General features: G+C 43.7%; 1 protein-coding gene across 1 annotated transcript; it reads left to right on the forward strand.

Annotated features, from left to right (window-relative positions):
- Nucleotides 1-4,126: 4,126 nt before the first annotated feature.
- PIGS (phosphatidylinositol glycan anchor biosynthesis class S) lies at nt 4,127-25,401 on the forward strand. The gene is made up of 12 exons (XM_069944483.1): nt 4,127-4,320; nt 4,399-4,538; nt 5,641-5,752; nt 5,933-6,022; nt 8,651-8,742; nt 12,654-12,888; nt 12,984-13,126; nt 14,078-14,192; nt 14,880-15,025; nt 17,984-18,084; nt 18,725-18,935; nt 23,422-25,401. The coding sequence occupies exons 1-12, from the start codon at nt 4,287-4,289 to the stop codon at nt 23,695-23,697; spliced, it is 1,695 nt and encodes a 564-aa protein (XP_069800584.1). The 5' UTR covers nt 4,127-4,286; the 3' UTR covers nt 23,698-25,401.
- Nucleotides 25,402-25,942: the final 541 nt, after the last annotated feature.

The raw sequence follows: 25,942 nt of genomic DNA on the forward strand, positions 1-25,942 counted from the left end.
CCCTGTGCAGTCTGTGTCTCTCCACCAACAGATGGGGTCAGGAGTAATGGATAGTGTTGAGCGACCCTGTCAAAAAGTTCAGGTTCCACAATGTTATCCAAACACTGTTTGATTCCCCGCAGCTGAATAAATTGGATGCTGCCCTAGGGCTGCTAGGAAAACATGGATGCAGTCTGTGGAAGTATCTATGTTTTCCACGACTCTGTAGGGTGGCATCCAACTTATGTGGCTGTGGGGAATCAGAAACAGAGCGTTTGGGTTTAGCTAATATTGCCAAACCTGAACATTTTGGCAGGGTTGCTCAACAGAAGTGATGGATTAGTGTGGCTTACCTGTCCCCTCCCTATCGAGCATAGACTTCGGGTGTATTGGGGAGAACAGGAGGGTACTGTCAACTGATTGTTTAGCCAACATTTATTAAGGGTGCGTTCACACCTACAGGATCTGCAGCAGATTTGATGCTGTGTTCAGTTATTTAAATGAAATCTGCTGCAGAAAATCAGCTGCAGATCCTGTAGGTGTGAACGCACCCTAAAGGTTTATATGCACCTTCAGACTATTAAGAGCAGACAAGCAACCAACCCTGAAAACAATGCTGCATTGTTTGTTCCGCTAACAATGATGGCCAGCACCCATAGCAGAAGAAAATTTGGTGTCCCAGCACCCATTATGTGTCTTGACATCCAGCTGCTGTCACCTCACTTTTCAGTGAAGAAAAACAAACAAACTTGGATTGCTACAGACCAGAACAGTACCGCAGGAGTACAGAGGCCTCATGGTGAACGCTTCAATCCAGTCTGCTGTGGAGGGACACACTGACCGCTGCTGGTGCAATGCATGCCATGGTCACCCCTAGTAGTGATATGAGGGACACTAATAGCTCAGTGATATGTACAGGACATTCTGCATCCACATGTGATGCTTCTCATGGTGGGGCTAACAACTGGTATACTTCAGCAGGATAATGGTCACCCAACAGCAATGGTTTCCCAGGAATGTCTCCACTGGATTGCAACTCTTCCCTGGCGTGCCCGTCACCACATTTATTGCAAATCAAACATTTATGGGATCAGATGGGAGATCAACTTCAGCAACCTACAAGTGCGGGATGTAGAGGATCAGCTATAACATGCTGCAGGATGCCATAAGGAACATGTCCCCTCCAACCATATCTCATCTTGTTTCCAAGCTAGAGGTGGCCCAACAGGGTACTAGACCCTTCATTTGATTGTACGATGTTCCCCAATAAATTTATCCTCCTGCTCTAATACTCTAACCATATATGCTTGTGAGTATATTAACAGTTAAAGTTTAATTGAATTCCAACAACTCCTTGGTGTGCTTTTTTCTGTTAGTAAGTGCCAATGCCATACTGTATATCTTCACGTTTGAAGCTTTTCAGAGAGTTGTCAGGCTATCCGCTGCTGTCACAACAATCTGCAAGCCTCTTAATCTCTTTCCCTTTAACTTATAAAACACTGACTTGTTTGTCACCACCCTGCCAGAAGGCATTACCATCCTCCTACATTAAATATTTTGGAAGGGCAGCCAAAATGCCAGTTTCTGTCACTGATCCAGAACCGCTTTGCTGACTTCTCTGAGTTCACAAATTTCTCAGCATTGATAGCTAGGTAGCTTGCTCTGCTATGAAATATTGCAAAATAGTATCTAAAAAGATTTTTTAGTCTACATCCATAAAAGTAATCCATGTAATGTTATTCCTGAGCTAGCTACAGGATAAGACTGTACTGATTTTTAAGAGTATGCAAAAGAAAAGCCTGTGGATCCTCATCAAAGAGTCTCGAAACACAGGACTAGCCAGATATCCCTCTGGGAAGGACCCAGCCAAGGGGTGGCTCCTGTAGGGAAACCACCAAAACCCCCATATTAAGTGGCCCTATAAGTCAATTTAATGACAAGGGAAAAACCAAGGCCAGGTAACCATCCACATACAGCTGTTTCGGGGTGTTGCCCCTCATCAGTGTGGAGCAGGATTCTGGCTAGGTGGGAGCAATGCCTAGCAGAGCCATAAGAGAAACAGATCACTGATCTCAGGGAGGTAGTTTTGGTGGTTTCCTTACAGGAGCCAACCCTTGGCTGGGTCCTTCCTGGAGGGATATCTGGCTAGTCCTGTGTTTCAAGACTCTTTCATGGGGCTCCACAGGCTCTTCTTTTGCATATTCATGTTTCCCAGGGAGCAATGCACCTAGGACTTTACTGCCTTGAGCGCTTACTAGCAGCTGGCAGTGTTGTCATTTGGCTGGTCTCCCTGAGATCAGTGATCTGTTTCTCTTATGGCTCTACTAGGTATTGCTCCCACCTAGCCAGAATCCTGCTCCACGCTGATGAGGGGCAACACCCTGAAACAGCTATATGTGGATGGTTACCTGGCCTTGTTTTTTCCCTTGTCATTACATTGACTTATTGGGCCACTTAATATGGTGGGTTTGGTGGTTTCCTTACAGGAGCCACCCCTTGGCTGGGTCCTTCCCGGAGGGATATCTGGCTAGTCCTGTGTTTCGAGACACAGGTACATTCGCTTTAATATTACCCCTGAATAGAACGGCGCCGATGCTGTGGTCTGTTTAACCGTGGCCTGGTTCCTGTGTATGGCACCAATCTATTCATGGGTACCAGGCCGGGGGTGAAGCACTGGTGGCGGGCCGTCCGCCCCCAGTGGGAGGAAACCCCTGCCCATCTATGACGCGGCTCCATTAGCCTCTGCTCTGCTATGGCATTATGGCTGTGTTTGCATCTTAAAGGTGTAGAAATAGATCATGCTCACCTGGACATCTGAAACATAAATTCCAGATTCCTGGTTGTACCTCCCTTCCTCTGTGGGTCCGATTGCCACTAAATGTTGTGGCCGTGGTCCTAAATAATTTTTAAGGACCCTCCACCACGACCCCTAGGTCTTAACCAGCCCCTTGCAGTAATCTGTCAAACTGATTTGCGATGTGTGGAACTCTTGCACCAGGAAGATAATGCATTGTTCTATCTGCAGTATTTTCCTATGTATAAGACTACTTTTTAACCCAGGAAAATCTTCTGAATAGTCAGGTGTCGTCTTATAGGGCGGGTGCTGAAAAACTGCGGAATTAGATCGGAAAATCTGCGGTTGCTAAATATGGTGGGAGGAGCTCAAAAACGTCCGTCGTATATGGCAACCATATGAGGGACAGAGCAAGCTGCAGGCGTCCGGAATATGAAAAAAAAAGAGATACGGTAGTGTGCCCCAAAAAAGACACCTCTTTCACCTCTCTGGCCGCCCTTGTATTTTACCGGTATTACTGTACCTCCTTCTCTCCCTCTCAGATCTCGCTGCTGTCTGATGTTTTTAATAAATTTTTATTTGGTGTGCGCGGCAGTGGGGTAGTCTTATACAGCAAGTATATACCAAACTCTATATTTTAACTGGAAAAGTTGGGTGTCGTCTTATACGCCCAGTCGTAATTAATCACCTCCCTCTTGCTCGCATTCTGTCTATTGTACTGGGCACTTAAACTCTACTATAAAAAGAGAATGTGTTTCTGATGTGGCCATGTCATATACTGTCTGTGACATAGCTGCAGTTTGGAGACTTAAAAATGGAGGAAACAGCAAGCCCTGCATCTATGGTCTATGGAGCGGCCAATGGTTGGGGAGCATTGTGCTCATCTATCTTGGGCAGCTTCGTGGACAATGAATGGACAACTTGCTTTTCCATCTATAGCTAACACTTGAGACCATAGGCTTTGTTCACACAAAGCGTTTAATTAGCGCTATTTTGCGGTAAATTGCGTAATTCGCGGCAAAATAGCGCCAAATTAACGCTATGTGTGAACATAGCCTAAACCTGGAGATCCCAGCGGCTGGACCTCCCCCCATGACACTTATTCCCTATTATGTGGATGAGAAGAAACTATTGTAACTCGGAATACACATGTAGGCAACATGTATTTATTTGGCCTCGCAGACTATGCTGGTTTATGAGGTAATAGCTATTCCATTACTGAGTTTGTGTAAGCTAATCATTTCTATGAAAAACGCAAACTGCAGTGTTATCGGTATTTTGACACATGCGCCTCGCCATACAGTTCCTTATTCTGGCGATAGAGGGCGAATTAACCTTTCCCGTTGTGTCGTTGTTATGGAGACATTTTTTGCTTGAGCTGCCATACTGATATATAGGGACAAGGCTACATGAAAATGGCCGCCACACGGCTCCAATCTGTGAAGACATCATGGATGTAAATGGAAGAACGATGATTGGCTGTTGTCTGCCGGTTTGACAAGCAGCAATAAACATGGCGGCTTCCATGACGGCTGCGGCTCAGCTGGGTGAGTGACTATTGTATTTGATAGGAAATGGCTGAATGAATGGAGTATTATATGTGACCTGTGTTCTGTGATCCTCAGAGGCCTCCCGGGGGAAGCGGGCTGCGCTGTCCATCGCTCTGATCGCCGCTGTGGTCGGGCTGCCGCTATGGTGGAAGACAACGGAGACTTACCGAGCGTCCCTGCCGTACAGTGACATCAGACAGCTGGGGCTGCTGCGGGTGAGCCTCATGTGTCCGTCATATCTATGTACATAGAGGTCTCCACCCTGTGTGTCTCCAGCTGCTGCAATATTACAGCTCCCAGCATACCAGGAAAACCCTGCAGGCCGGGCATGCTGGAAATTGTAGTTTTACAATGTAGAATCAGGCATAGAGTGGCACAGTGGCCAAATAGATATAGTGCTGGGGCGCTGCACCTACATACACAGGTCAGAGTAGGAAGCAGACAGTGCCACCTATTGTGTAATGGCCATGCTAAGTTACTGCAGCTCTGATCTCATTCATATAGTAGCTGAGCCTCGATAACCCAGCATGACTGCTATACAAAGAGCAGAGCTGTCTGCTCACGGCTCCTGGGCGGGCAGGGGAGAGGGCAGAGGCTGTGTCCCCCTGGGCGGGCAGGGGAGAGGGCAGAGGCTGTGTCCCCCTTGGCGGGCAGGGGAGAGGGCAGAGGCTGTGTCCCCCTGGGCGGGCAGGGGAGAGGGCAGAGGCTGCGTCCCCCTGGGCGGGCAGGGGAGGGGGCAGAGGTTCCCCCCCACCTGGGCGGGCAGGGGAGAGGGCAGAGGCTGACGTCCCCCTGGGTGGGCAGGGGAGAGGGCAGAGGCTGCCGTCCCCCTGGGCGGGCAGGGGAGAGGGCAGAGGCTGCCGTCCCCCTGGGCGGGCAGGGGAGAGGGCAAAGACTGGATGCGAGACCTGCAGTGGGGGAGCACAGAGCTTTTATAGCATTACAGGTAGACTTCCTTCATGTTAATTTGCAATGTTTTATGAAGAACTGGTCATCATATGGCTGTGATTCTCCATGTCGTACAAATAATTCTAATCCCTCTTCTACCTATATGTAGTTGAGGAGAGTCCACAGCATGCAGGGTTAACAGTGAAAAACTATTCTAGTCATCAAGGTGCAGCAATCCACAGATGGTGGGTGAAGCCACTGAATTATTGCTTCTGTGGATTGCTGCACCTTGGTGACTTGAATAAATTACAGTTTTTCACTGTTAACCCCATATGCCATGGACTCTCCTCAACTATATTACTTAGGTCTAAAGTCAGAACTTAAGCCCCCCGACACCTGCACTGCTATTTTTCTTATACCTTTATGTAGCTCCAGCTGACTGTCCCTGTAGAAGTGGTGTTTTCCAAAGGAACATTAACAGCAGAACAACAGAGGCGAATCCCATCTTCAGATATAAAGGAGAAAGAGACTGTACTAAACTGTAAGTATCTCCTTCCCTGGTTGCAGATTTTCTACGCTCACCTCAATATATAATCAAACATATCTGACATCAATAAGTAGTATATATTTATCAACCAGAAATGTGATTATATATTAATATATATTTTTTAATTAATCCTATGAAGTAAATGTATTCTTGTTTAATGTGCTTTTCCTACAGCTCACACAACCTTCAATTGTCGCTATGAGTTCAGGTACAGAAGGACGACCTATGAGGAGGATGAGCTTTTGTCCTTACCATCCTTGTCAGGTATGTAATGGGGCAGTTTTCCTTTTTTGTAATCCTTTAGGCTGCATTCACATTTTCCGTGTGTCACACGTGACACGGACATGGAATGCCTGGAACAGACACCCACCCACCCGCACACACAGGCAGCATCTCTGATATGATCTGCCTTATTATAGTGCGGCGTATATCCACACTGTTCCCCCTCTCCCAGCATCATATCAGAGATATGGCTACAGGCCCTCCACCGTGTGCCACGTGACACACACAGAGTGTGAACGCAGCCTGTTATAGTGATTGCACAATACAATTGTTACAGCTATTGCACAATAGGAAGCATACTCTAATACCACATATAGTATGGTATATGTACAATCAAAGAGATTACATTAGAACAATAGTTGCCTTATTGCCAGGTATAGCAGGTTTATTTAGAAAACAAATAGCCATCAATAACTTATCTGACTGGCTGATTAAAGTATAAAATACACTGATGTGATTGGCGCAAATTCCATTCTGCCACCGGAAGTTCTGGTAACCCTCGATAAGACAGGGCCAGGTTAGTACTGTGCACAAGCCCTATTGGAATAGAATGGTGCTCATGTACTCCAGTCGCAGGATAGGTTTCGCACTTTATATAAATTATTATTTATATAAATGGACATCGCTAAAAATGTCCTTTCAGCCCTTGCTGCATGATAATCTGCCCCAACGCTGTCCAGTTAGGGCCCTATTACACAGCCCAATATTATGGAGCAAGCGTTCTACTGTTTCCCTGCTCACTGTCTGCGCTATTACATGCACAGACATCGAGTGCGCACTGTGTGGGGGTGTGGCGTCTAACCAGGCGATCCCTAGATGGTCCGGATTGCCCATAGAAGATGTCGGCTGTTTGCTGCCACCACTCCTATTACACGGCCGGCGGACCATCAATATCGTTTTTGTCTTAATAAAACATGTTTTAAGACCATGATCAGCCAGCATTATGCATGTTGGTTGATTGTTGCCTTTTAACATGACCTATTACACCAAATGATTATTGGCCAGAAAGTCTAGTCGTTGGCCAGATGATTAGATAATGGCAGATAATCATTTGGTGTAATAGGGCCCTTAGTGCTGATAGTATCAGACTGTGTAAGGACGCACCTTCTAGATGGGGGAATGTTAAGGCCTCATACACATAGTGAAAATTTGATTAGTATTTTGAAGCCTAAATTTGCAGTGAATGTAACGAAGATAAAGCTTATAAATATGCATTATATTTCCATCATATTAAGCATCTGCTCCAGGATTTTACTTACAAATTCTGAGCAGCTGTGTGAAATATGTGAATGAGGCCTGAGACCTCACTGTCACCATATTCATACATTTTCAAGAGAAAAGAGGAACAGCATAGGTCTCCGTTCTTAGAACTAGTTTTCTTATCAGGAGATCTGCCTTGTCCTCTGTACTCCCATGGCCTAGGGCACTGGGTACCCCGGCACATGCCTCTGTGGCATTATTCATCAGGGAAAAAAGTTTTTTTACACACATTTTATAGATATATAACATGAAAGGGTTTATTAGAGCAGTTGGCAAAAATTATCAGCATACTGTGAAAAGAATGGTACACTTTTTACTACAGAGTTCTTCCCATTGTGCCCTGTAGCGCTGACATAAGAAGTCCCTTCCCCCACTGCTGTGCCGTGCCTAACTGTGATCCTGTCCACAATATGAAGGAGCATGTGACCATTCCCCTCCCTCTGTATCCTCGAGGGTGCCTATATATGCCTATAGAGGATGGTGAGGCAGAAGCATGGTCACATGCTCCTCCATACACTGTCTGTTATAGATGGAATCGCCACTCAGCATCCTGAAATGTATTCTCGTAAAAATCAAGATTTTTTGTTCTATAGTAATAACAACCACTGAGCAGATGCATGCACCAGCACACAAACTTCTTGCTACCCCTTGATGGCTTACCTTCATGTAATCTTATGTCAAGTTGATCAAATGCTCAAAAGCTTTACTCATGCAACTCTTGGGAGCCAGCTGGTGATGTTTAGATAGAGGGAATGGATCCCTCAGTCATTCCATGGGTACCCAGCAATGCGGTTGTGGGCCTCTGATGGGTTTGCAAGATAGCCCAAAAAAATATGAATCAAAATATCTGTATAGATATGTTATATCTGTATATCTTCCCACTCTAACTTGATACTGTCTATTGTTATGTTCTGTAGTTAACACTAGAGGGCGCCACAATTACATTTTTTTTTAAAGCTATTGCATATGGAGCTCTATTGTTAAAAGTTAAAGCTGTATAAACCAATACAGTAAAATTACTAAATGCATGAAAACTTTTCAGAGCATCTGTATTGTGGTTTCTGGGCAATGTATCCTTTTTGTCTCTGCTCATCTCTGTATGGACAGTATTGGAACTGGTGTATGGATTAACAGCAAGTCAATAGGCTTTCTGTGTGAATTTATACATTAAGCAGGCACAGTTTTGGTGATCATGGGAGTCTCAAAACTCTGATGCCAAATAGTAGAAATTTCTTATAACCCTTATGTACCCTTTAATCTTGGCACAATATTTACGCACTGATTGAATATTTTATTCATATCATCTCACAAGATCAATGAGGAAGTGTCACACTCCATTTTGTTTTGCAGAGGCAGATCAAGCTCTTCAACAGCAAAGCAAAGGAATCCAGGGATCTCTGTCGCTGTTTATTATACCAGAGACTGCACCGCTTTTTCCTCAGGTAATGTGGAAACACTTACCAAAGCTGCAGTCTGATGAGAGATGCTCCAAGGGAAGAGGCCTTCGGTCTAGGGCACCACTATACCCTTGCATTACACTGATACTGCTGCACATTCCCTGCAGTTAAAGTGAGTGCATTGCAAGTGGTCAAACCCCTGTAGTGCGACATTAGGATTGTAAGGTCACATTGCAACATCACGAGTAATGATTGTGAGTGTGGTTGACTATTGTGATTTGACTGCAACACAACAGTCAGAACAACCACATCTGGTACATTGGGCGATTGAAAATGACTTTTCTAGCTTAGATTTCAATATTTGTTGCAACTGGTTTGCAGTTAATTTACGTATATAGCCATAGCAAAACTGAGGTCTTCCATTTTTTTAAATGCTGATGCAGATTTTATGTAGTTTTTGAAGCCAAAACCAGGAGCAGACTTAAAAAAATAAATTGTTGGGTAATTGGCCACTAAATTAAACGGGTGTTCACCCCAAAATGTTTTTTACACCATGTTGTAGCCCACCCATAGCTTTACATATTGGTCAAAGCATGTTATTATGGGTTTTGCATGGTTTTGGTGCTTTTTCTGCTTTCCCACTCCCTTTGAATGCAAAAAAGGAGCTAGACCCAGTCCAGTCCGACACTGCTCTCTGTTCCTGGCCCCCACCTTTCGTATCGGGATCATGTGTCCTCCGTCTCTTCAATAGGCTGGGTTAGCAATTATAACCCTGCCCACTGTAGTGACCGAGGATACTTGACTGCCCTTGCTGCTGATTACTGTGCAGCGCTCTGTCTCCCTCTCCCTTTCAGTTGACCCCCCCCCCTCCTCCTTCCAGTAACAGATGAGCTCCGGGGTCCGGCTCCTACCAACCTCCCTCCCTCCGACACAGATGCCAGCTCAGGGGTCCATCACCCATTTCTGCAGCCGCACAGCCCCCGCCTCCCACCTGGTTACAAATGACAGCTCTGGGTCCCAGCTCCCTCCCCCAGCGGCTGCACAGCCTCCCCCCGCCATAGATAACGGCACTGAGTTCCAGCTCCCCTCACTGCAGCCGCACAGCTCCCCGCCTCTTTCTTGCTACAGATAGCTCCAGGTCCTGGATCCATCCCACTGCGGCCGCACAGCCTCCCACCGTTACAGATTACAGTGCCGGGCTCCAGGTGCCCTCGCTTCCTCCTGGGTACAGATGACTGCTCACTCCAGTGCTGCGGCTGCACAGGGAGTGGAGCCCGGAGCTGTCATCTGTACCCAAGAGGAGGCGGATAGCTGTGCAGCAAGGGCACCTGGAACCCAGCGGGATGGTGCCGGGACCCGGAGCTATCATCTGTAACCAGGTGAGAGGCTGTGCAGCTGCAGCAAGGGGAGCTGGAACTCGGCACCATTATCTGTGGCGGGGGGAGGCTGTGCGGGCGCTGCGGGATGGAGCCGGGAACTGGAGCTATCATCTGTAACCAGGTAGGAGGTGGGGGCTGTGTGACTGCAATGAGAGGAGGCTGACCCTGGCGCTGTCATCTGTGGCGGGGGGAGGCTGTTCGGCTGCAGTGGGAGGGAGCCAGGACCCGGAGCAGTCATTTGTGACCAGGTGGGAGGCAGGGGGCTATGCGGCCGCAGTGGGAGGGAGCCGGACCCCGGCCTTGTCATCTGTGTTCAGGTGGGAGGTGGGGGGGACTGTGCACTGCTGTGGGAGAGAGTCGGGGCTGGCATCTATGACTGGGGGGTGACAGGGGGCTGTGCGGGTGCAGCAGGAGAAGGGTGGGGGGGTGTATGAGACTGGGGCAGCCCCCCTAGATGTCAGCTCCAGTCTACAGCTTCTCTGTGTAATAGTAATGACAGCAGAGGGCAGGTACAAAATGGTCCCATCAGATGCACTGCATGATGGGAAATGTACCTTCCTGTCTGGCGCCATCTTGCATATTGATGGCTTTTGGAAAAAACTTTAACTCAGGACCAGCGGCAGCTAGAAAGACTGGATGTGGCTCAAAATTCTCAGGGGGAATTTGTGAGTAAGACCAGCTAGGTTTTGGAGCATTTAATTTTTTTGCTCTTGGGGGGGGGGGAAATACCCCTTTAACCACTTGAATATTTTTTTGGATGCTGTTGTACTTTCCTTTTATGTCTTTGTGACTTGACAACTGTTTTTTCTTTTTTTTTTTTTTTTTTTTTTTTTTTGTTTTTTTTTTGTTTAAAGTTTCAGTAACATGCTAAACTTTGAGTCTTCACTTTATGCAGTGGAGGTGGTAACTGTCTAGAGCCCTCCTGATCCAATAACGCGCCTGGCATTAACCATAAAAAAATAGACTCCCTCAACATGCCTATACTCAATGGTAGTTGATATTAGAATCTTCAGAAAAAGCAATTGATTTAACGTGGCCTTTAAATTGGCCATACACCTTCAATAACTGATGGCTTAACTGTTCGGCCGTCGGTTATCTTTCCTGCCCTGCCCATATAATGTTCAGCACGTCCGAGCATTCCTGTGTTTTTTTAGGGAGGGGTAAGCTGCAGTCAGACAGCTTTAAATGCAGCTTATCTCTCCCAAAAACAAAGGGGTTGGGCGGTGATTTCCCATCACACCCAACCCCTATCCCACCAACATCATCTGTCGGTGGATGGTTGGGAGAGTCCAACACACTTTATACTGTGAGGAGTGGGTACAGCCGACAAAGGTATAAAGTGTATGGGGCTTTTCGGGGAGCGAATTGCCCACTATGTGCTCATTTGCCTCAGTACAGCATTCACCAGAAAATGGACCTCTGTATTTGCACGCATTTTACATTTCTCAGAAGTTGTAAGATAACTTGTTCTACTGCTGCAAGATGACTTTTTCTCCACCTCAGCACTAGGAGAAGTATTCAGTGTTTATTTTTGTTACTAAAACAGGAACTAACACAAATAGCAGCACTGCCTTTGTTTTATATGCAAAGATGAATTTTACTATGTGGTGGAGGCTATGTGGGTTGCTGTATTACCACAGTGTTGCACTCGTATTACCATCTATATGACCATGTTCACACATGGAGAAGTGCTGTTCCTGCCATTTAAAATAGACTATGGTGACTCTGACAGTCTTACAGTACACAACATGCTAAGGCCACCTTTGTGGCTGTTTTTACAGTCAGGAAACAATGATCAGAAAGCCGTAAGAAACAATCAGTGTTTCCTGATCATAAAAATACTCACCTGCTGCAGTGTCCTTCTCCAGCTTTTCCCTCTTGGAGAGCCGGAGGAACAGCCAGAAGGGTGATTAACGGGGTCAAGCTCCTGGTCAGGACAATGGCTTCTGGTCCTGTGAAGAACATTGCCGCATTTAACTGTATGTACTCCTGATTAGGAGTGCATACAGTTAAAGGGTCAGCATCACCCCCTGGCGGTACTTTCCCTGGTGCTGGCGCTGGCCCTAGCTGCCAAGCAAAGCATCTGGAATTCTGGACAGTTTTCACATGCACATCCGGAGCTGTCTGGATTTACCGATGCCCCAATAGGATTCTATGGCGCATCTGTCCAAAATTCCGGACAAACATAGGACATGTCCTATAATTTCAACGGTCTATGTTTTGGCACGTAGACACCCTTGTCACATAGAACCCTATGGGTCAGGAAATATATCCGGATTTTCTTGGTAAGAAGTCAGGATTGATTTTCCTGAAGTGTGAAAGGAAGCCTAAGGGTGCATTTACACGGAAAGATTTATCTGACAGATTTCTGAAGCCAAAGCCAGAAACAGACTATAAACAGAGAACCGGTCATAAAGGAAAGACTGAGATTTCTCCTCTTTTCAAATCCATTCCTGGCGTTGGCTTCCAAAATCTGTCAGATAAATCTCTCTGTGTAAATGCACCCTAATAGTCTATCCATGATTTCTTAACTGCTTGCACTTGAGTTTACCATTTTTCTTTCATATTTTTTTCCAGGGGGTCAGTGTCTACATCGGAAAACATCGAAGATCATTAGTAAAGCTCACATTAGACCCATCACTTGGTACTGAAGAAATCCGGCGTACCTTGTACAGTAAGCTGGACCATGTCATTCAGACCATGTCATTCTCAGAAGAAGCCATCACTGCCGCACTCTCCGATAGAATCTCCACTGACAGGTTTAATAAAGATGCTTTTGAGAGCAGCAGGAGAGCATTCAAGTCCAGTCTAGGTAAACACTGTCAATGTCTAGTACATATAGTGATATATTCTTTAGTACTAGCTCATCTGCATATTTATACAAAACCTTCACTTGTTCTGTTCCAGGATATGAGATCACTTTTACTTTACTAAACCCGGATCCAAAATCCCATGATCTGAACTGGAACATAAGCTCTGCCGCAGACCAGTATATCCAGCCGTTCCTGGATAAGCTGCAGCCAGTCGCGAATTTCTCTGTTGATTCCCAGGTACATATCTTGTTTGTGTAAGGTTTGTCATAACCATGACGGGGTTGTCTCAATAAGACAACCTTTGGTATACGACACATTAAGGTCAAAGGTTGATCAGACAGTGGTGGACTTGGCCTATGTGTCTAAATGCAGTAGCTGGACATGTCTAGTTAGCTATGCATTTCGTCTTTGATAGCTGGGATGTATGAAGGTGGACCAAAGGAGAGCATCTTCAATAAAGAAGCGATTATCATGTTGCTATAGCGCTTTTATTAGTTAAAAAGTACACAAATAACTACACAATATGTAGGATTCCAATTTTTACTTTTTTATTGACTTAAAGGGAAATTATGACCAAGTTAAAAGACTCTAACCTGCAGCTATCTCCCCATATTCATTAGAAGGGGTGTGCTGTCCCGGGGCGGATTGGTGCATTCGGGGCTGTAGTCCCGCCACCAGGGCATAAAATCCCTTATTAGCATGAAGATTGAACTCCTAATATCACGGAAACGGCGCTGATTATGACGGTAAAAAACATACCTTCCTCCTCTGCGTTCCCTGCACTATAGGGATACATCAGCAGGTTAGATACCTCTAACTTGCTGTTAGTTCCCTTTATTATAAGACTTTCAGCTTACATTTATGGATTAATAAATAAAATCTTTGGGGGAGATTTATCAAACATGGTGTAAAGTGAAACTGGCTCAGTTGCCCCTAGCAACCAATCAGATTCCACCTCCTATTTTCCAAGGAGTCTGTGAGGAATGAAAGGTGGAATCTGATTGGTTGCTAGGGGCGACTGAGCCAGTCTCACTTTACACCATGTTTGATAAATCTCCCCCTTTGTTTTCTGAGATTGTTTAGAACATATAGGATCTGGGTTCCGTCAGTGCAGTTATGTGAGCTCAATATGTGTCATTGTTCCTCCTATAATAGTATACCAGTTACACCTCTTTGCGTTTGTTTCAGATATTGTATTACGCCATCCTGGGTGTTAATCCTCGCTTTGTGAGAGAAACTTCAAGCTACGTTCTGAATGCCCACAACCTGCCTCATGTCATTAACCCTGTGGAGGCCAGGCTTGGTAAGAAGAAGTCCCTATCCTGTACAAGTAACTTATTGGTGGGGTCCCAATTAGTAACAAGGATGGCAATGAATGGAGTGGCAGTGTGCATGTCCATACCATAACACAAATGTGCTTCAGATGATATTACCCAGATGATGATCATTTATAAGTGAAGACCTAGACTGGAAAATATAGTGCAAGGATAGAATGTAACAATTGTATACCAAACTATAGGGGATAATAATAGATAAACAGCAGTATGTGTGAATGCATGGTAGACATTCTTAGCATGTCACATATTCCAAAAAGAAATAATCTGTGGCTGAGATACATGGCCCTATGCATAGCATAATATATTTGTATGCTACCAGGTACTTGCATGCTTCCCTGAAGTGGTCAGGCTTGTGTACAGGAGGAGACACTCTATTTGGGTACGGCCCATGTGAGGTGGGTCCTTCTTAAGGGACTGTACTCCTTTTAAAGGGTTGCTGTTCCTGTCAGACATCAAAACGTGCCACCACTATATATATATATATATATATATATATATATATATATATATATATATATATAATTTACACACAATAAGGTATAGAAATAACATTGAGTTTATGGTCTTTGATGTCTGCTGTAAATATGTTCACTGTTTTATTTCTTGTTCTTCATGTGTTCATTTTACCTTTTTTCCCCCCCTGTAATTTCTAGGCTCCAGCGCTGCCTCTCTGTACCCTGTGCTGAACTTTTTGCTATATGTCCCAGAATATTTTCATTCTCCTCTGTACATCCATGATAAAGACGGGAAGAGAGCACCCTCTAATGCATTTCACAGTCCCCGCTGGGGGGGAATCATGGTGAGTTCACGTGTGAAGGTTTTAAAGGGGAATTATCAGCAGGTTAGATAAATCTAACCACCTGATAGGCCCCTTTTGTGTGCTGAGGATGAAGGTCATCTTACCTTCATACACTCCGCCATTTCCATGTATTTAGTAGTTATATCCTTAGGCTAATCAGGTGGTGTGGAGCACTGGGGATGGGACTACTGCTTCCTGAGCACCGATCCGCCCCACCCCCAGCTGGCCCGGTGATTGATCGGAGGTGTACTGGTGTTCTGGGGATTGTTGAGGGTCAGAAGCCCTGCACTATGTGATCTCATAGTTTAACCCGGCAGGTCATAGGTTGTAAAAGTTAAAGCGTTACTGTCATGTGTTTTTTTATTGCAGAATTCAGTAGTATAAGCGATTTTAAGAAACTCTGTAATAGGTTTCATCAGCCAAAAAAGCCTCCTTCTGTACTCAAAAAGCAATTTCCCAGCCTCCCCCCCTGACTTCTTATCTGAGCATTATCAGGCAAACACGTCTTCATTACAGAGAAGCCAGTGAAGACTGGTTCTGCTCTCTCCATTGTAAGCCTATGAAGGGGGGAGGGGCTGAGGGAGATGATGGAGCAGGAAGAGGTGACATGAAGGTCAGCTGTTTGTAGACTCTCTGGGCACCTAAACCGCAGGATTCTGGGGTCAGAAAGGTCAGTGCTTATCTATGAACTTACTGAGAGAAGATTGCAGGGTGTTGTGCTGTGCAGGACTCCTCCGTGCTCAGTCACTCCTAACAGCCCCTCCCCTCTCCATAGCCACATAATGGAGACAGAAATCCTGCTTTATTTGATGTGAGGGGGGAGGCTGGGAGATTGCTTTTTCAGTCCAGAAGGAAACTCTTTTAGTACATAAAACCTATTACAGAGTTTCTTAAAATCGCTTGAACTGTTGATATTTAATGTTTTCAGAAAAATGACCCTGAAATGACAGTTACGCTTTAATGATCTACTATGCACTGATCGAATACCTAAAACATCAGCTTGTGTTATATTGCCTACTTAACATGTTAGTATTTCTTTTTTTTTATTTTTTAAAATCTATTGAACTGAACATTGAGTCTGTAAACTGCAGCCAGAATCCTACAGTAGGAGGCCCAAGCTGCTGCTCAATTACAATGTTCTTTGAATTAATAAAAATGAGAAGTAGTACATTTAACTCAGTCCTACGCATGTAGTATTTCTGCTAATATTGCTTAAAACAAAGGTTTATGGGAATTTATACAAGAGATGGGACCTGGTCTTAAAGGGTTTGCCCAGTATAAACTATTAATCTACTCTGCTGATGGGGCTGTGGCCCGGTAACCCCGGGAGGTGGAGCAAGACAAGTATGTTGGCAGCTCTGTTATGTCCCCTGCAGCTGCTTAGGTTTATAGTTTATCCTGGACAATGCCTTTAAGTACGATTTACTAAAATGCTTGAACTATTTATGTTTAAGGAAATGCCTATTATCATTTTTGAAACATTTGTAAGATGCAATGAGTAGTCCAAGTGCTGAGACCCCCAACAATTGCTGAAATGAAGAGGTGCGCTCTGTGCCCATTTCTTTCTGATTGGATTAGCAGTGAACATGTTATAAGATTTAAAAGTGATAGGTATCCTGTAGAAGAAAAACAGCCTCCCTCTTTCTACCTTTTAAATGTTTTATAGCAGTTTTGCTATATAGTCGCTTTATTTTTAGGTTTTCTATGTTTAAATCTACGTTCTACATATGGCCAAACTGTGGGTTATGCTCCCTCCATGCTCATATTCGGTCTTTTCTCTGATTAAAAAAAGACTAAACACAGGATATCCCAGTCCATCTAGTCATAATGCAGATTGCATATCAGCTGAGGCTAATTATATTATTACCTTTGCTAATTATATTATCATCTATGCGTGTTTACCAGGAGACAATGCCCTTTTTTTTTTCAACAGCTCAGTCAGTATAATGTCACTGTGTGGCTACAGAGGTTTTGGTGCTGTGTGACAGGAGAGCTGACCATACAATGTGAGCTCCCCAGGATTCTCTGCCACTGAATGGGGACGTGCAGCAGCTGTGAAGATGTGTCCTGCTCCATGCAGTCACAAATGGTCATTTAATACCAAGAAATGTCTGTGTGCACAAAAGACTGTGGCTTCCTATGTTTGGTCTCTTTGATTGAACAGAGAAAAGACCAAATATTAGCACGGGGTGGAGCATGGACCACAGTTTGACAGGAAGGGAGACACCTAGTGGCCGTTTGTATAATGTTTATTTAAACATTAAAAAAAAAATAGAGTATATTGCAAAACTGCTTGCAGTCACAACCGCTCTTGATTTAGTAAAACAAACCAAAAAATCATAACAGCGCCTCTTTTTAAGGGTGTTAGGGGCAGTGTGACAGATTCTTCCAGTTTCCGATAGTGATAAGTTGTCATGGCAGCCAAAGACTTTCTAAATGCTTTCGTGTCTGCCATGATAAAATTTCTGTTACAACCTGCCTGAAGCAGGGTGTAATAGAAGAGCAGTGATACCTTTTGTATAGTGGTAACCTGTGCAAATGCTTAAACAGTCTCAACCACATACATACTAGAGTCAATTTCCAGGAAGCCTATGAAACAATAAGTGTGGCTTTTGGACTGTGTGCGAGGAAATTAGAATACATGGTGGAAACCCAATAGAATATGAGCAGAGCATACAAACTTCATGATGATGATGATGTTCCAGGTCTTAGAACTGCAAGGCAACAATGCTAACCACTGAGCCACCACGCTGGCTGTACTCTGTACCACAACTCGTAACAGTATTGTTTTCTGATTATGCGTACCTGGACTCCTAGATTTACCAATTGCTTGGGGTCTCCATTGAAGCTATGCTTCTGAGTATGCTGGGCCCTCTAAGCTTACTTGATATTTCAGTTTTTAACGTGTTAAATTACATAAGTAAAAATTGCTCATAATAATGTATCATTTCTTTCCAGGTGTATAATGTGGACTATGGAAGTCCAGATGACTTGACATTTCCAGTACATGTTGATATTGATTTGGTGAAAGTGATGGAGGTCTTCCTGACACAGTTACGGTAAGCCAAATCTTAGATGAAAATTCAGTTTATTACTTACCATCGTCACTTAAAAAAAACCTTTGGCCTGTCATAGAGATTGTTTCGGATTGGTCTGGGTGTTCACCTCTGCTGATCGCTAGAATGAACCAAGAGAAGTGCCTAGCTTAAAAGGGGTTGACCAGGCTTAGAAAAACATGGCCTTTTTATTCCAGTACCAGCATGACTCTTGTCCCCAGTTTGGGTTTTGCGTCTCAGTTTCACTGAAATGATTGGAGATGAATTGTAATAACACACACAACCTGGGGATGGGGGTGATGCTGTTTTTGCAAGAAAGTAACTATGCTTTTTTTAACATCCTGGATAACCACTTTTAAGTACGTTTCTCTCTCTGTCTTGCTGCATGGGATGGATTGGATTTTGTAGAAGGTTCCATCTTATGCATCGAGCAGCAAGATAGGCTGATAAGGGACTAGCCGAAAACTGGCTCTGAACTCCCAGACCCCAACTTACCAAACTTTTCACACTTCTTTATTGCTGTGTCAAATGTTTTTTTAAGTGAAAGGGACACTTTATTGCATTTCAAGAAACTTTTTTTGGAAAAGCATTTTTTAAATTCTTTTTATAAACAATCTTTTTGTGTTTTTTTTTTTGTGTTAAGGCTGCTATTAGGCATATCAAAGGTGTATGTGTCTGAGAGCTATCAACAAGAAAATCCAGGGAATGAAGGACTGACTGACTGGGAGCTGGACAAACTCCTTTGGACAAGAGCTGTAGAAAACATTGCCACCGTCACCACCACATTGACCTCTTTGGCCCAGCTTCTGGATCAGATTGGAAACATAGTGATCAATGATAATGTGGCCTCGGAGGTAAGTCCTTAGTTAGGTGGAGGTGATCGATGGCACATTAATGCCTTAAGGGTACGTTCACACTTACCAGATCCGCAGCTGATTTTCTGCTGCGGATCCGCAGCAGATCTGCAGCAGATTTCATTTAAATAACTGAACACAGCATCAAATCTGCACCATCAAATCTGCTGCAGATCTGCTGCGGATCCTGTAGGTGTGATCCTCCAAAATTTCAAAGCGAAGCTTAGTGTCATGTAAGTGAATAGGGCTGTGCTACTGTACAAGGACAAAGCCACTAATACATCTACAGTGCTGTGAGTGGTAAACAATGAAGGGAACAAGGCACTTGCTAAAGCTCCACAGCTCCTTCAGTCTGCTGGTTAATGGAAGTGCTGGAAGACAGTCCGCCCCTGATCTTTATTTTGACGGCATATCCTAAGGATAGGACATTATGAAAAACCTTTGATTTGTCATAGAGACATGTCAAAAGTTTTGAACGGTCTGGGGCTGAGCGTTCACATCGGTACCAAATGTTAGAAAGAGCTGGCAGCAGCCGAAAGCAAACGAGTGCCGATCTCATTGATCTTTGCTGTATAACTATACAGCAAAGATCTCAATGAGAGATCAAAGTATATATACTAGAAGTCCCTTAGGGGGGCTTCTAGTATATGTGTAAAAAAAATAGTGTTGTTGTCAATAAAAAGCCCCCTCCCCTAATAAAAGTCTGAATCACCCCCCTTTTCCTAGGTTATAAATAAAAGTAAATAAATAAACATGTTTGCTATTGCCGTGTGCGTAATCGTCCAAACTATTATTCACATTCCTGATCTCGCACGTTAAATGGCGTAAGCGCAAAAAAAACCCCAACAAAGTGCAAGATTGCGCATTTTTGGTCGCATCAAATCCGGAAAAATTGTAATAAAAAGCGATCAAAAAGTCGCATATGCACAATCAAGGTACCGAAGAACACATCATGGCGCAAAAAATGACACCTCACAGCCCCATAGACCAAAGGATAAAAGTGTTCTAAGCCTGGGAATGGAGCGATTTTAAGGAACATATATTTGTTAACAATGGTTTGAATTTTTTACAGGCCATCAGATACAAGAAAAGTTATACATGTTACATATCGTTTTAATCGTATTGACTTGAGGAACATATAAAACATTTTCCATAGGACACACAGCGTAAAAACACAATCCCCCCCCTCCCCCCCCCCCAAAGAAAAAGAATTGTGTTTTTTTTTTATTTCACTGCGCATATAATTTTTTTCTAGTTTCGCAGCATATTTTATGCAAAAGTTCAGCCTGTTATTGCAAAGTACAATTAGTGACGCAAAAAATAAGGGCTCATGTGGGTCTGTAGGTGTAAAACTGTAAGTGCTATGGCCTTTTAAGCACAAGGAGGAAAAAACAAAAATGCAAAAACGAAAATTAGCCTGGTCCCGAAGGGGTTAACATAAGATTATTTGTATACGATGATATCTGCATATACTTAACATAGAGTTATTAGTAATATAACATGGATGGCATAGAGTTTACATGAAAATATGTCTCTCTAATCTTTTTTATTCTATTAAAATTGTATATTTTCTAGAAAGCCTACCAGTACTTTTTGTTTTCATTATACTGGTTTTTAAGGTGCTGAGCTCACACCCTCCGTAAAGACTGGGCTATTACACCTGCAAAGCATGATCTATGTAAAGCCGCATGTTTTCCAAATTGCTCCTCATTATAAATAGTTCATGCCTAGATGTAAAGGGTGTTTAAAAGTGAGCCTTCTCTTTAATGATGCAACATTTTCCTTTTTGACAGCAGCTGGATAGGTACAGTAGTTATCTATATCATAAAAATGAGTCTTTCTGTCTGTCTGTCTGTCTGTCTCTGTCTGTCTGTCTGTCTGTCTCTGTCTGTCTCTGTCTGTCTCTGTCTGTCTCTGTCTGTCTGTCTGTCTGTCTGTCTCTGTCTGTCTGTCTGTCTGTCTCTGTCTGTCTGTCTGTCTTTCTGTCTTTCTGTCTGTCTGTCTTTTTCTGTCTGTCTGTCTGTCTGTCTTTCTTTCTGTCTGTCTTTCTGTCTGTCTGTCTGTCTCATATAGACTTCTAAACGCCTGAACCGTTTGACTCCAAATTTGGCCCAAAGATACATTGGGTGCCTGGGAAGGTTAGAGCGAAGGTCCCATCCTCGCCAGATGTACAGGAGGGGAGGGGAAGGGGGAAGAGCGCCCCATAGAGATGAATGGGAAAATCTCCACACTGCACACACAGGTGCCCAAAGGAAACGGCAGTTGGGAGCCTTAGCAATAGGATTACTACTTTCATTTTCACAGGGAGCTGGAATCTGAATGGTTGCTAGGGCAACTGCCTCACAACATCCACAGAAATAACTGGTAGACCCCTTACTCCATCTATACAGTACATGTATACAGGACCCCCTACTCCATCTATACAGTACATGTATATACAGGACTCCCTACTCCATCTATACAGTACATGTATACAGGGCAGTATTACCAGCTGCTGCTGCCCTAAGCACTAAACCTGAAGACGCCCTATCCTCACTCAGCAATTAGCATCAAGATTGGTAGGTAATAGCTCCAGACGTCACATTTACCACTGCCACACCAGACCTGACCAATACCCCCTTACTGTGACTGGATAACACCACCATACCAGACCTGACCAATACCACCATACTGTGACTGGATAACACCACTATATCAGACCTGACCAATACCGCTACACTGTGACTGGAGAACACTGCCATACCAGACCTGACCAATACCGACACACTGTGACTGGAGAACACCGCTATACCAGACCTGACCAATACCGCCATACCCCCCTCGAAAAGACACCAGATTTTCTGGCAAGTCTGAATGGGAGGGTACTGCCCCTCTGCAAGGTGCTACCCTAGGCACCAGACCATGGGTGCCTAATGGTAAATACGACACTGCAGGTATACAGGACACTATAGGTATACAGACCCCAAAACTATACACTACAGGTGCACAGGACCTCCACCAACTATATACTACAGGTATACAGGACCCCAAAACTATACACTACAGGTATACAGGACCTTTACCAACTATACACTGCAAGTATACAGGACTTCCCAAACTATACAGTACAGGTATACAGCCCCCCCTCAACTATACAGTACTGGTATACAGGACCTCTCTCAACTATACACTACAGGTATACAGCCCACCCCAAACTACACACTACAGGTATACAGGACCCCCCCCAAGTACTGTCTCTCAATTTATATACATCTGCAAAACTTGACACTAGAAAACAATGGGTATAAACTGTTACAACTACACTACCGTATATATCATCAGACTACAAGTAGGCAGCTTGTAGACAAGTGATGGCAGGACATGAGCATGATAGTATTGGTAGTTCTTACTAATTTAGCTTAATTAGTACATTGTGCAATTAATTATTAATATGGCTTTTTAAATCAATACAAGGCGAGAAAGGATAAGAGGGAGCCAGAGATGGAGAGCATGTGGGAGATCCATTATGAACAATTAATAGCGGCAGATCACTTAAAGTGTATCTCTGATTATAAACAATTTTCCATGAATCAATAGTACAAGAGAATAAACTAACTCTAAGCATAAAAAGGCTTCTTTCCCTACTTATCAGCCCCCCCCCCACTTAACTGTTCACTCACTCAGAATCCACTAATAGAATCTGTAAATCAGGAAGGAAATGGATTTTTAGCTTCACTAAGAGATCAGAGTACGGTTGCCTATCAATGTCTATGGAGAAAGGAGGGATGTAGGACATGGAGGCATAGCGGCAGTACTATAATATCTGGCCCCAATGTTAGATTCACATCCGTACTGCTTCTTCTGTATAATATGCTCTACACTGCTACGTCTGTGGGTATGAGAAAGAGAGGGGGAGGCAAGATCTCCTTTTCTGTAAATGCTGTGTATGGTAGAAGCTATATCAGCTAGTCTCCTGTTTCTAACCCCCCCCCCCTCCATAAACTTCCATAGGAAACTTTAACTGATCTCTCAGTGAAGCTGAGAGATCATCTATGGATTCTATTAGTAAGTGAGCAGTTAAATGGGCTTTCCAGGTAAAAAAGACTGATGGGTTCATCAGTCCCTGATTGTCAGGGTGCCAACGCCCCACCATCCTGACCATCAGTTTAGCAGAGCACGCACTACACAGAGAATGGAGCCAGCTGCTTTTGGCCACATGTACCGTGTAACAGCTAGTTAGTAGGGGAGTCTATTTTGCTCAGGAAACCCCTTTTAAGTAGACCGGAAAGAGAGAATATGGCCCAAAAAATCCGAATTTGACAGTAGTTTTATCTTAGAGGTGAGAGTTTACACTGAAGGTTATGATATATTTACCTCTAAGTGTTTGTATCCGATGACATCATGTACCTTTTAACTAATGAATCTTGAAGTACCTGAAAGCTATGTATTAAAAAAAATAAATATATATATATATGCAGTACTGAGTAACTAGTGTGTGTCTTTGCAGGTTTACAACTCTGTGTCCTCTGTTCAGATTGCATTGTCTGAACTGGAAGCTGGCCGGTTGGAGAATGCCTTCAAAGCAAGTAAAGAAGCCATTACATCCTCAGAGAAAGCGTTCTTTGACCCCTCTTTGCTTCATCTTCTCTACTTTCCAGACGACCAGAAATTTGCTGTTTACATCCCCCTTTTCTTACCCATGGCTGTCCCCATATTGCTGTCTTTGGTAAAGATTGCCAAGGAATACAAGCTCAGTAAGAAGGAGCCCAACAAAACAGACTGATTACATTTCGTTGATGCCTTTCATTCGATTCCTCTAAGAGAGGAGAGCACTGATTTTTATTTATTATCTGAATGTAAAATGAATATTGTAAATCCAGCTGAGAAAATACATCTGGTAGGGTGGTGGAAGAACGGCTGAATAAGCATTGGGTAAATGACAATTTTGGTGGGGACTTGTCTTCATTTGTTTCTTGCTTTTTTTAGACTCTGTTTTGTTTTTGGAATATGGGAGAGTGGTGGCAGGTGCTTATAAGATGGCGAGGAGCTCACAGCTGGGAACACATCTGTTCCAAGGAATTCACTAGTTTATGGATGATGTATATCATTGGAGACTATGACCTCTCTTATTGCAGCAGCAGACTCCTCATTTTTTCCATTTCTTTTGGAGCCACTATTGTCTTTGTACAATGGCCCCAAAACTGAGCCTGACCCAAACATAGAGTGTTATAGATCCCTATAATGTTAGCAGTTTGGATTATTAGACCCACAGTCAGGCTGGGATTTGTGCATGTAATACGGATGCTAAAATGCAGCCACATTGGGGCCTTTGAATAGGGCCTCATATTGCTATCAGCAAGCATGTTTATTTTGCAGCCGTATATAACTATTAAGTATTGCATGCCTTTTACCTGTGATCAACACAGTGGCTGATAAGTTAAGGCCCTTTTAGACGGACTGTTTATGGCAAGGAGCATTGCTAAAACAACTCTTGTAAAGCTGCCAGCGATTAGCTGAGGGGTGGAAAAACGCCTGCTCTTCAGCTGGCTATCACTATCGGCCGCACATCTTCCTGTGTAAACAGCAGATGTGCGGGCAATACCAATATATTTAAATGGTCAGGAACAATACAGTGATTGTTTGTGGAGCCAGGTCTTGCGATTAATTGTGCCTTCTGAAGGCACTGCAAATGAGTGCCAATCTCGCCGGTCAATGATCTCTTGTGTCCTTGCACGGCCCAATATCTTCTGGCCGTGTAAAAGGACACTTAGCTAATACAATAGGAGTCGTCTTGGGGAATAACTTTTCCTGCACGTTGGTAAATCCCAATGTAAAGTTGTTCATGTAAATAGTGTTTCTGTACTGTAAATTGATTTTAAGGGGTATTATAAGAGTTGTTGGTTTTATTTTATTTTTTTTTCTCTAAGATATGAGCTTTACTCCACTGTGTATTCCTATGATTGTTCCCTGTAGTCCCTAAAAATGTCAGTGCCTCCAGTTTAATATTATGACAATCGTTTCCGATTATAGAATGGTATGTGAGGCCCCATTGTGTTCCTGGCAGTATAGTATACTGTCTGATAATAATAAGATTCTAGATGGGAAAGAGAAGTAAATTGTGTACACTGTAGAATTCCTTTATTATTGAATCCCATAACCCAGAATCTGTTTCCAGGATGAACCTGCAATTATAATGTGACCAGAGCGGAAAGAACCATCTCCTTCAATGCTACAGTAATATATTCTGTGTTACCTTTTTATCTTTCTCCACCTTTTCAGATCCAGTTGACTCTGGATTGTAGGTATTTTAGTGGACATTGACATCCTTAATGTGGGGCTTGAGAAAAGAAAGCCAAAATTAAAGGAACAATATTTATTGTTGATAAATTGAGTCCTAATAAAAAGTGATTTATAAAATAAATAAGTTATGTTATGGACTGAATAAATACACCTCCATCCATGATCTGCTTTATTTATTACTTTAGTACTGTGAAATAAATATAAAAGATAAAAATCTGTATCTTCTCACTTGCATTCTGTTAAGCAGCATGCTGGCTGCATAGACTCCTGTCTTTTGGGGCTTATAGCAGGGGGCTGCACGTAAAGAAAAAACTTTGGCAGAGGTGGAACAGTGGCAAGCTGAGAGTGAGCATAGGTGGTTATGTTGTTGCTTGTAGGGATGGTTGGAACAGAGTTCGGTTCGGGTTCGTATAAACCCGAACCCTCAGTAATGATTCCCGCTGTCTGCCCGCTCTGTGCAGCGGGCGGATCCAGCGGGAGAACCGCCTGGAAAACTGGGATATAGCCATAGGCTGTATCCCAGTTTTCCAGGCGTTCCTCCTGCTGTATCCGCCCGCTCCACGGAACGGGCAGACAGCGGGAATATGATGCCGAGCGTTTGGGTTCATACGAAGCTGAACCTCGGCAGGTTCGGACCATCCCTAGTTGCTTGCCACTGTTGTTAAAGGCCAGTGTCAAATTTCAGTGTACTCCTGTCTGTAAAGGTGAAGATGACATTGCTGGAAAGC

Source organism: Dendropsophus ebraccatus, chromosome 11, assembly GCF_027789765.1.
Source record: "Dendropsophus ebraccatus isolate aDenEbr1 chromosome 11, aDenEbr1.pat, whole genome shotgun sequence".
In the NCBI taxonomy this organism is placed as follows: domain Eukaryota; kingdom Metazoa; phylum Chordata; class Amphibia; order Anura; family Hylidae; genus Dendropsophus; species Dendropsophus ebraccatus.

What these genes read in the sequence shown, in the direction of transcription:
- PIGS (XM_069944483.1), top strand. Translation starts at nt 4,287, where the DNA reads ATGGCGGCTTCCATGACGGCTGCGGCTCAGCTGG. An exon ending in GAAAGAGACTGTACTAAACT is followed by an intron (nt 5,753 to 5,932) that starts GTAAGTATCTCC and finishes CTTTTCCTACAG; the next exon opens with CTCACACAACCTTCAATTGT. An exon ending in CCCTGTGGAGGCCAGGCTTG is followed by an intron (nt 14,193 to 14,879) that starts GTAAGAAGAAGT and finishes TGTAATTTCTAG; the next exon opens with GCTCCAGCGCTGCCTCTCTG.